General features: G+C 40.6%; 2 protein-coding genes across 2 annotated transcripts; one reads left to right on the top strand and one right to left on the bottom strand.

Moving 5' to 3' along the window:
* The first annotated feature begins 99 nt into the window (after nucleotides 1–99).
* LOC110870925 (germin-like protein 9-3) lies at nucleotides 100–900 on the top strand. The gene has a single exon (XM_022119984.2). It carries the CDS (start codon nucleotides 124–126, stop codon nucleotides 733–735), a length of 612 nt encoding a protein of 203 aa, XP_021975676.1. The 5' UTR covers nucleotides 100–123; the 3' UTR covers nucleotides 736–900.
* Nucleotides 901–1,562: 662 nt separating this feature from the next.
* LOC118480925 (secreted RxLR effector protein 161-like) lies at nucleotides 1,563–2,306 on the bottom strand. Its single transcript, XM_035975927.1, has one exon. The coding sequence runs from the start codon at nucleotides 2,304–2,306 to the stop codon at nucleotides 1,563–1,565; it is 744 nt and encodes a 247-aa protein (XP_035831820.1).
* Between the last annotated feature and the right edge of the window lie 9,796 nt (nucleotides 2,307–12,102).

Raw genomic sequence — 12,102 nt, 5'->3', positions numbered from 1 at the left:
GTCATTGTAGTTATCAATCATTCCCTAAGGTAAATGCATACACCCCTATAAATTAATACAATGTAACTAATTGTACAATCAACAAAAGAGCTTCTTTGTTCATTTCCATCTTTTAGAGTCAACATGAAGACCATGTTTTTAATAGTAGTCCTAATACTATCAGCTCTCAGTGAATCAATGGCTGGTGATCCTGATATTCTCTCTGACTTTATTGTCCCCGAAGACAATACAACGGTAGATGGGAACTTTTTCACATATATAGGCATGCGGGTGTTACTAGATGCCCCAGAGGCTAAAACTTTCAAGGTTTTAAAAGCAAGCATGGCCGAATTCCCGGCTCTAAATGGTCAAAGTGTGTCGTATGCGGTTCTTGATTTCCCACCTGGTTCGGTGAACCCGCCCCATACACACCCACGAGCGTCTGAACTTTTGTTCCTTGTTGATGGCACTTTAGAAGTTGGGTTCGTTGATACAACTAATAAACTTTTCACACAGACCCTTAAAACGGGTGATATGTTTGTGTTCCCAAAGGGACTTATTCATTTTCAGTACAATGGTGATAAAAAGAATGAAGCACTGGCTGTTTCCGCGTTTGGCAGTGCTAATGCAGGAACGGTTTCAGTTCCGAATTCGGTTTTTAATACTACTATTGATGATGGGGTATTGGCTTTGTCTTTTAAAACAGATGTTTACACTATTCAGAAAATAAAGGCTGGGCTTGCTGGCAAGAGTTGAGTTGCAGATGGGATTTCTTTGTTGAAAGATGATGATGGTTTTTTTGTATAATTCTTGAATAAATGGGAAGAAGATCTTTCTGCCTTTTGTTAGCTATTGGTTGAATACAGATTTAAATCATGTTTCTGCTGAGATAAAGAAAATATAATATTTCTGCTGATACAATATTCTTGTTTTTTTCTCTATATATTATAATACGGAAGCCAGTAAATGAATCAAACGACTTGCTTTCAAAAGATGAAATTAAAGTAATCACAAGTACAATCCTCAACAACTCAAGAAGAAACAAGTTTTGTCTTGGACAAGATGATAAATGAAAAATTTTCATAAAGGAAGTGTTACTTCTGAAACCTGACATTATGATGTTGATACTAGATTTGTTGGCCCGAACTGGATCTTGATCTCTAAATGAGCGTGATAACTTTGAATAACAATAACTTGAATGAATGTATACAAATCGAATTGAGAGTGTTAGTTACAAATGAATTTACATAAACCTATTTATAGTTTTCTACGGGTACGAGTGAATGGTTGCGTCTCTTCGTGAAAGGACACGTCTCTTGGATATGTGGTTGTGATTGAATCATGAAGAGGTATGTCGAATCTTGTCCATTCATCCAACCGGTGCGTCTTTTCCTTCTTGTGCCTTGATACCGATTCGAAATGGGGTGTGTGTGTGGAGACACACCTTTTCGATTATGATGGTAGTTACCATCTTCCATGTTGTCAACTTTGGTCCTCGTACTTTGTAACCGCTACATAATACTTATTCTAACTATCTAACTAAGTATGTGATGTTAAGAGATTAACCGGTTTCATTCACCCCCTTAATCTCGAACATCCATGAGTTGCTTCAAATCTTGAATTCCGAGCAGTTCCCTCATTGTAGCAAACTTGATCCTTGCTAGTGCCTTTGTTAGTATATCTGCCCGTTGTAGTTCTCCACTTATGTGTTCCACAGTGATATCTTCGTTTTCCACACATTCTCTTATGAAGTGATAGCGTGTGTCAATGTGCTTGCTTCTTCCATGAAAGACTGGATTTCTCATGAGTGCTATTGCTGAAACATTATCTACTCTGAGTGTTATCTTTTCTTCCTTCCAGCCTGTGATTTCACTTAACAATCTTTTAAGCCATAGTGCTTGACATGCTGCTGCAGTGGCCGCCATGAATTCTGATTCACATGATGATAGTGCCACTGTCTGTTGCTTCTGTGTACACCAGGTTATAGGTGATTCTCCAAAGTAGAATACCAGACCAGTTGTTCCTTTTCCTTTGTCTGTATTAACTCCAAAACTACTGTCACTATAACCTGTGATCTTACATCCTCCTTGTCTTTTGTAGATGATTCCATGCTCTTTAGTTCCTTTGATGTAACGTAGTATTTGTTTTACTTCCTTCAGGTGTTGTTCCTTTGGTTCTTGCATGAATCTACTAAGTAGACTGACTGGGTAACAGAGATCTGGTCTTGTATGCAATAAGTACCTGAGAGAACCTATCAGGCTTCTGTAATGTGTTGCATATACTAAATCTCCTTCTTCAGTCTTTGTTAATTGAGTTCCTGGAGTCATGGGTGTCTTTGTGTCATTGCAGGATAACATATCGGCGTCTTTGAGTATCTTGTTGATATATCCTGTCTGCTAGATGCCAATCTCACCCCCTGTTTGAATTACTTCTATTCCTAGATAGTATGCTAGCAATCCTAGATCGCTCATATCAAATTTGTTCTTCATCTGAGATTTGAAGGTGTCTATCTCCTTCTTTGGTGTTCCAGTGACTATCAAGTCATCAACATAGACTCCAACTATTAGCGTAGAGGCTTCACTCGTCCTTGTATAAATTGCGTTCTCTAAAGTGCACTTCTTGAAGTTAAGTGACTTTAGGGTTTGATCTAACTTTGTATTCCAAGCTCTTGGTGCTTGTCTCAATCCATACAGTGCTTTAGATAGTCTGTAAACCTTTCCTTCATTTCCTGGCTTTACAAATCCTTCTGGTTGTGATACATAGACTTCCTCCTTGAGGTCTCCGTGCAAGAATGCAGATTTCACATCTAGATGATGTACCTCCCAACCTTGATATGCTGCTAAAGCCAACATTAGTCGTACTGTTTCCATACGTGCTACTGGTGCAAAGACTTCGTCAAAGTCTATTCCGTGTTGCTGAACATATCCTTTTGCAACTAGCCTTGCTTTGTGTCTGACAATGTTTCCGTTTGCATCTTTCTTTGTCTTGAATACCCACTTTAAACCTATTGCCTTATGACCACTTGGTAATTCCGTCAAATTCCAAGTGTTATTCTTGTTTATTGAGTCTAACTCAGCCTTCATTGCTTCAATCCACTTTCTGTCATTCGATGCTTCCTTGTAATTCCTTGGTTCTTCTTCAGCGAGTAATAATTCATGTGGATCTAGTTGAATTTCTTCTGTTTCTTCATACAGGTCTTCGAGACTTTTTAGTCTTACTGGAGTGTCGCTAGTACTTTCTGTTGTACTTTCAGAGGTAGATGGACCTCCATTTGATAAACTGCTTGAGCTTCCTGCTGAGTTTTGATTGTTTGAATGTGCTGGCGGGGTTACATAGGAGTCTGGTTCTTCTGTCTGATCTCCTCCTGAATCATTATGTTGTGGCCCGCTACTGCCTGGACTACTTGGTTCATTTTCTTCTAGTTCTGATGGTATGTCGTCTTCTTGAATGACAAAGTTTGTCCATTCGGGATTCCCTGAATCTACCGTTTCCATATAATTATTCCAGTTCCATGGTTGACCTTCCATGAACTTTACATCTCTACTGACACATATCTTGTTCTTTGCTGGATCATATAATCTGTACGCCTTTGATCCTTCTTCTATTCCAAGATAAACCATAGGTGCACTTCTATCATCTAACTTCTTTTGTTGAAGTGGTAGTACCTTAGCGTAAGCAGTGCAGCCAAAGACCTTCAAGTGTTCTAAATTTGGCTTTCTTCCTTTTAGTGCTTCGTATGGTGTCTTGTTCACCAGGGCTTTTGTCGGAACCCTGTTTAGTACATATATCGTGTGTCGTATTACTTCACCCCAAAAGTTCTGTGGCATGTTCATTGCCTTCAGCATACTGCGAGTAGTGGATAACATCGTCCTGTTTCGCCTTTCTACTACTCCATTTTGCTATGGGGAATATGGTGCTGTAAGCTGTCTTGCTATGCCGTTGGTTTTGCAATACTTGTTGAATTCAGCCGATGTGAATTCACCTCCTCTATCCGTCCTTAGCATTTTTAGCTTGGTCTGCATTTCCTTTTCCACCTTTTCTTTGAACTCTTTAAATGTTTCGAATGCTTGATCCTTGGAAGTTAGTAAATATGCCCACATGTAGCGAGTACAATCGTCTACAAGTAAGAATATATACTTCTTCCCAGCATGTGTTGGTGGAGTTATAGGACCACACAAGTCTCCATAGACTAAGTCCAGAGGTTTTAAAGATCTGAACTTTGCCTGATTTGGAAATGGTGCCCTACTATGCTTTCCTAATAAGCATGCGTCACAGATTTGACTAGCATGACTTATTTGGGGAACTCCATGTACCAAGTTCTTACGAGTCATTTCCTTAATAGCGTCGAAGTGTAAATGGCCTAACCTTGCGTGCTATAACCATGCTATGTCTTCGGTCTTTGATAGTAAGCAGATTGGTTTTCCAGTTTTCAGTTTGACTTTGTACAGCCTGTTCTTCAATCTCTTGACTCGCATTAGTAGCTTTCTATTTCGATCTCGGATAGTAAGTAGATCTCCGTCCATAACCACTTTGCAACCGATTTCTGTAAGTTGTCCGAGGCTCAATATATTGCTTTTCAGACTTGGAATGTAGTATACTTGTGAAACAATCTTTTGTTCTTGGTTCAGACATTCCAGTAGTATTGAACCTTTGCCTTTAATTTCTACGTGTGACCCATCACCAAACCGTACTTGTCCTGTCACCGTTTCATCTAATTCTTTGAAGTGACTTCGCACTCCTGTCATGTGGTTGCTGGCCCCGTTGTCTAAGTACCATAGGTTTTCATCTTTCGAGGCGTAACTGGTTGGTTTTATACGTTCTTCGTTTAGCAGAGCCCTTTCTTGAACATTTTCTTCTTGTATTGTCATTAGTAATACGGGTGCTTCGTCTTCCTCGACGAGGTTTGAATGTTCTTGTACTTCGTCTTTCTCAGAACAGTCCTTCTTGAAGTGTCCAAACTTCTGACACTTAAAACATTGGATCTTACTTAGGTCGGTTCTTGCAAACTTCCTCCAATTTCTAGAATTTCCGTTTCTAGGTCTAGATGTAGATCCTTCGTTTCTGGGACTTTGCCTGTTTCCATTGTTCCGCCAATTCCCACGTGTCTGGTTAAACCTACCACGTCTACGGTTTCCAGATTGTCTTCCTCTGTTGTTATCATGATGTGTGAACCTAAGCCTGTATTGGCTTTTCCTTGATTTCCTTTCTTTAACTTGAGTCGTTCTTCATACGTCTTTAGTCTTCTGACCGCTTCTTCTAGCGTCATGGTTTCTAGATCGGAGTATTGTTCCATAGAGGCAACGATTTGAGTAAACTTATCCGGTACGCCATTTAGGAGTTTGCGTACTAGACTCGGTTGACTCAATTTCGTTCCTACTTCAGTTGCCCGGGTAACGATACTATTAATCTTTGCGGTAAATGAATCAATAGTGTCGTCATCCTTCATTTGCAACAATTCAAATTCTGACAATAGCGTATGCATACGCGCCTTTTGTACCCGATCAACACCAACGTGTCTAACCTTTAGATTATCCCAAATCTCTTTTGCAGTTTTACAACTTGCAACTTGCAATACAACGTCTTCTGGTATTGCTTGAAACAGATATGCAATTGCAGACTTATCTTTCTTAGTGTCTACCGTTGCATTTTCTGCCGGTTCAATCGTTTCCCACAAACCATTCGCTTCAAGAATCGTCTTGATACGAATAGCCCAAACCGTATAGTTTGTTGGTTTCAGAATCGGACACTGAAACTGGGAAAGAGAATTTCCATCTTTCTGTATTATTATCGGACTTTGTCCGGTTGATCCTGACATATCTTCCTGCCGAATAATCTTCACTTCTAATAAACTTTCTTTTGGTTTCAATAGATCTTAACAACCCGATTACCCGAATCGTGTAATAACCAAACAACCGAAACAAACTAATTCGCACTAAACCCCGGAATCAAAACCAAAACCTAGATTCCTAACCGTTCGGTTCGACCGACTTCCCTAGAACCGAAAATCAAAAATTCTGAAATTGAACTTTGCGAATTTAAAACAAAATTGAAACCTGATCGCGAATTCCCTGCGATGCCTTGCGATTCCCACGCTTAGAGCCTGATGCTCTGGCCCGAACTGGATCTTGATCTCTAAATGAGCGTGATAACTTTGAATAACAATAACTTGAATGAATGTATACAAATCGAATTGAGAGTGTTAGTTACAAATGAATTTACATAAACCTATTTATAGTTTTCTACGGGTACGAGTGAATGGTTGCATCTCTTCGTGAAAGGACACGTCTCTTGGATATGTGGTTGTGATTGAATCATGAAGAGGTATGTCGAATCTTGTCCATTCATCCAACCGGTGCGTCTTTTCCTTCTTGTGCCTTGATACCGATTCGAAATGGTGTGTGTGTGTGTGGAGACACACCTTTTCGATTATGATGGTAGTTACCATCTTCCATGTTGTCAACTTTGGTCCTCGTACTTTGTAACCGCTACATAATACTTATTCTAACTATCTAACTAAGTATGTGATGTTAAGAGATTAACCGGTTTCAACTAGATCGTACTACTGGAAAATTGGATTCTTTCTGACCTCATTTCCGGTCGGAAAAAAACCGTTGCATTGCCCTATTGCGACCTGTCAAAAAACGGTATTAACAGAACTTTATTAAGAATTATTACAACAAATCTTTGTACATCACTCGAAGAACTCTCAATACAACTACACGAACAAGATCAGATCATCAACTTAACGATCTGATTACACCAGAATTAACCGACAAACTTAGATGAAGAAAATCCTAATTCTACGATGCGATTGTGTAACGTTGAAGACTGAGAGAAAGAAACTTTGAGAGAAAAATCTTGTCTAGTTTATGTATATTATCAACGTAGCCTAAAAAACTGATCCATTCGCATCACAACTTCTGATGTCTTCTATGAAAGTCCAGCCCAGCACTTAGTGGCCTAAGAACACAGCAGCCCATGAAAACCCCGAACCAGCTTCAAGCCCAATACCCATGTGTACAGCTTCAAGCCCAATACCGGTGCGTACAGCTTCAAGCCCAATTAATTCACATATATCTGGACAAAACAAATAAAGAACTAAGACTACCATTTGAATTGTTATAACCATTTGAATTGCTATATTTTCAACACGACCGCTGCTACTTTCACTTTACAAAAACGCGTTTGTTGGTGCACTTGTGTCTGTACTTTGTCTGTATTCGGTCTGATATAAACGATGTCCTGATTTGTATTGTAAGTTGACCAAGTCAACCATCCTCCGGTGTGACTTGGACAACAGTTGAAAGATGTTCTGATCGAAGGATAGCCTCGAAGGATACACCTGATCCTTCGAGGTGATCGAAAGATATGGTTCGACCATGGTTCGACCATTAGACCTCGAAGGATGATCCTTCGAGGTCCATGCTGATCTTTCGTGTAACATGTGGTCGACAGATGATCCTTCGGACCATCTGTCGAATCCTTCGAGCAGACATGCTGAGCTGGGTATATATACCCATGCATGTGTTGTGTGAGAGTTAGTTCTGCCATTTTACACACCAAGAGATAGAAGCTTAGAGAGCATTCTGCCCAGAACTCACACACACACTTAGAGAGTTTATAGAACACTTCTGTAAACATTGAGCTTGTAACCGAACCTTCATTTGCATTAATACGACTAGTGTTAATCGGTGAATCTTTGTGTGTTTGTTTCTCTACTTGCTACTAACTCGGTTTGCTTGCTAGCTTGGATTCCGCACTCGCTAGTAGGTTTGTATAACAAGGTTTAGGTTCGTAATCCTCCGCGAAACAGGGACCTACAAGTGGTATCAGAGCTAAGGCTCTTAACCTTGTTTAAAACCGGGTTTTTACAAGTTTTGGTGTGTTGAAACACTTGGTTTTTGCACCTGTTTTTACTTGTTTTCTTGCATTTTCTTTGAGTAAAAACGTGTCTAAACTAACCGGGAGTGTTTAAAGTGGGTTGGGTAACTTGAAAACTTGTTTTTGAGTGATTTGGTGAATTCCGGCAATATTCCGGTTAAGGTTCCGGTCACCGGTTTCTGGGTTAAGTTTTCCTTTTTGGGCAAATTATCTTTCAAAATCGTGGTTGGTGGGAAAGTTGTCAGCCTGCCATACCATTCTGCCGAAAGTTGACTTACCTACCCATCACCTTTTCACCAACCCGTCACATCTGTGTCAGTTGTGTCAGAGCCTCTCGAAAGATATCTTTCGACATCGAAAGATCATCCTTCGATATCTTTCGATCAAGGAGGGCTCGAAAGATTTATATCCTTCGACCCATCCTTCGAAGTCTGAAACATATCCTTCGACAGAGGAATCTTTTCGAAAGACTAGTGTCCGAAAGATTAGGATCCTTCGTATTGGTGAATCTTTCGAGATCTATTGTTCGAAAGATAAGGATTTGGCTCGAAAGATAAGGATCTTTCAAAGGGAATCTTTCGAGTTCTTGAATCTTTCGAAATCATTGTTCGAGAGTCAACAGTAATCTTTCGAGTACTGTTGATCCTTCGAACAAGGTTATATCTTTCGATTGAGGTTTGTTTATTGTTAACAAGTTTCTGTGATTTCAGATCTTTCGACCAGGATCCTTCGGTTGTGTTATCTTTCGGATCATTCTTACTTAGCATTTATTTTGCTTATCTATCATGAATCCTAGTTGGTGGGGAAGTCCGGCTCCAGACAGTGGAAAATACATGAATACTAGTCAATCTCCATCATGGGCCGAATCTCCGGTATCTACATCCTCACAAACAAATGCCACTCCAGCTGGTCAATGGGCGTTTGTTTCAAATCAAACTCCGAGTATTCAAAGTCTTCTTCTAAGCGAAAGTGAAACCGGAAGTTTGAACAGGCCTCCAAAGTTGATGCATCTTCATGAATATCCAGGATGGGTTGATCGTTTCCATACATACATTCTTGGTCAAAATACAGAGTTGTGGTTACGGTTCATTACGGAATTCGATCAAACTATCGAGGTTGCTGCTTCTTCGACAGCTACATTTGCCGATCTTCCTGATGATCAAAAGAAGACGTATGACTTAGAAAAGAAAGCATACGCTATTCTTACTCAAGCACTGAGCAAGGATATTTATCATCAGTTCGTCAGTTTCAAGACTACGAAGAAGCTGTGGGATGCCTTGAAGACAAGAGGAGTAGGTAATGAAGCCACACGTCAACTACGACGAGATCTACTGAAGAAAGAATTCGATGGCTTCACATGTATGGATAAGGAGTCCTTGGGAGATATGACAAGCCGTTTCTATCACCTGCTTACTGAGCTGACAAACTTTGAAGTCACAACGACTCCAACAGAGGTGGTAAAGAAGTTTGCCGATGCATTGCCTCCTCAATGGAATAACTTCCTGGAAATCTTGAAGTACAACGGAACGTTGAGAACTACAAATATCAACGATTTCGTGCAGCTTCTGGAGAACAAGGATCAGGAAGAAACGTTAAAGGCAAAGAGAGTTGCAGTGCCACAGAATCCAGAGATGTATTATGGCACCTCCACTTCTTCATCAGCAAAAGCCGGTTCACATGCTCCACTTCAAACGGCGTTTGTCACAAGCACGGATATGTACGGCAATCCAGTGCAAGTTCCTGTAAAGCCGCCTCCAACCACAGATTTGTATGGAAATCCAATACAACCACCTCCTCCTCCTCCTGTTCAACAACCACAATATGCCTGTTATGGAGGAACATCATCTTCTGCAGGTCAACAATCAAAGCCAAATACAGTACAGCTTGACACTTCAAGTTTCTCTAAAATCAGTGTAGAAGTAGCTAAGGAACACATGGAGCTGCTTAACACTGTAGTGAGCGCGTACTGTGGGTTGATAGAAGGTCAGATTGGAAATATTAATCTGACACAAGAAGATTACAGGCAGATTGATAAGGAAGAGATGGACTTGATGGATATCAAGTGGGCCTTTGCGAGTGCTGTGAGAAGAGCAAAGGATTGGATGGAAAGTACTGGAAGAACCAGCTTGGAGAGTAAGCGAGACACCAAGTATGGGTTCGATAAGCAAGCTGTTAAGTGCTTCAACTGTGGTGAACGGGGCCACTTTAAACGGGAATGTACAAAGCCAGCCCAGCACGGGAATCAAAACCCCTTCAGGAACCAAGGCAACCAGCAGAACAGAAACAATGATCGTACATTGGTGCCTGTCAACAACCAAACAAACCGAGCACTTGCAGTTCAGGTGGATGAAGGTTGTGACTGGTCAATCCAGTTGGGTGGTGATGCTCCTGATGGAACAGCATGTTTTGCTCAGATTGTGAAGGAGCTGGTTCACACCAATGGTGGAGAATCTTCTGCCAGTGGTGATGAATCGTCTGAAGATGAAGACTCCTCTGGATACAGCAGGAGTGTTGATGAAGAATCATCCAACTCTGGTGATGATCATGTGGGTGAGACATCTAATGTTTCGGATGATATTGACATTGATGAACTCTTGGGGGAAGCTGTAGCAGAAACTCAAAGAAGATCTATTCTGGTGGATCAAGCTGCTTACTCTTCGTCTTCTCTCCATTCAGCCTTTATGGCTAATGTCGACGGTTCATCAAGTCAGGTATGTGTCGATGAACCCACTGCTGTTAATTGTGATGAATGTGCTAGGTTGCATGCTAGATGTGCTGATCTTGAGAAAAGTATGTCTGAGTTGCAAGGCAAACATGATGCTTTACAAGCTAGTTTGTTTGACTTGCAAGACAAACATACTACTGTGAATGAGAATTTGAGTGACTTGCAAAGTAAGCATGACGCTTTGCAAGAAAAATATGATGTGACCTTTCTCCACAATCAGAAGTTGACTGTGGATCTCTCTAAATGCACAGAAGCCAACATGTTTTATGAAAACCATGAAAAAGAATTTAAGTCAGTAATTGAAACATTAAAGAAGGATAAAACTGAACTGACTAAAATGGTTTCAAGAAAACAAACTGATATTAATTTGTATATATCTCGCCTTGAGAGTATGCAAAAAGAGATGGCTTGTGTGAAAACCGAAAGTGATGCGATCCAACTCAAGCTAGACAGTTATTTGAGTTCTAGCTATGTGTTAGATCACATCATTGACGTTCAGAAGGAAAAGAGAGATGTCACATGTATAGGCTACAAGAAGTGTCCACCACCAGTGAGACATAATTATGACGCCATGCCTGATGAAGAGGACAGAGTTTTCTTTGAACCTTCTGTGCCTCTGGATGTTAAGGAGTTTGCTGCAGGGCTCGGATACCAAAAGGAAGTATCCTCAGATTCAGATGTGTCAGCAGATACATTTGTGAGTGCTGAACAGAATCAAGATCCGACAGTTGTGATTGAGGATGCTGATTCGTCTGATGATGAATCTGATGATACTGTCCCAGCAAAGTCTGATGCGGTAGTCAAAAATGAGGACATACCTCTTGAGAATCACATTCTATGTGATCCCACTGTCAAACCCGCTAAGACTGTTGCAACTGAGTCCTCATCTGCAGGAGAGCCGGAGAGTGTGAATTTGCTGTACACTCTAGTTGGTGATGATAAAATTTACTCAGACAAAGATTTTCCCATTAAGAATGTTAATCAATCCTTAATCTGCAAAGTCTTTGAGAATTCGACAAGTAAGTTCTTGGGAAAGGCAGGACCTAAAGTTACAGTCACCCAGTGTCCTCCAATCCCAAAGGCTGAAGTTCGAAAGCAATTTGGCAACAAGAAATTGCCAACAGTGCCAACACAGCAAAATCACACCAAACCCAAAGGTAAAGCACCGGCTCCAGTGCAAAAGAAGCCGAACCAAAAGAAGAAGAAGAATGTTAACTTTGTGAAATCGACGGGAACAGACAAAATTGAGAAGTTTGAAAATCAATCTAACTTAGATTTTGTCAAGAAAGCTTTTGTCGAGAAAAGAAATGAACCAAGTAGTTCAAAACCTAGTACCTCGGGTTCACAAAGTTCAACATCATCGGCTAGACGATCACATGATTCTTCGGGGTTTGTAGAACGAAGATCATGTTTTGAGTGTGGAACCATTGGGCACATTATTAGAAACTGCCCATATCTTCATAAGCAGAAAGGAAAGGTTGATGATCCCCGTGGTAAGACTGACCGTAAGCCATCTG

This window comes from Helianthus annuus, chromosome 8 (assembly GCF_002127325.2).
Source record: "Helianthus annuus cultivar XRQ/B chromosome 8, HanXRQr2.0-SUNRISE, whole genome shotgun sequence".
NCBI lineage: Eukaryota > Viridiplantae > Streptophyta > Magnoliopsida > Asterales > Asteraceae > Helianthus > Helianthus annuus.
This window is presented reverse-complemented; position numbering and strand designations above follow the sequence as displayed.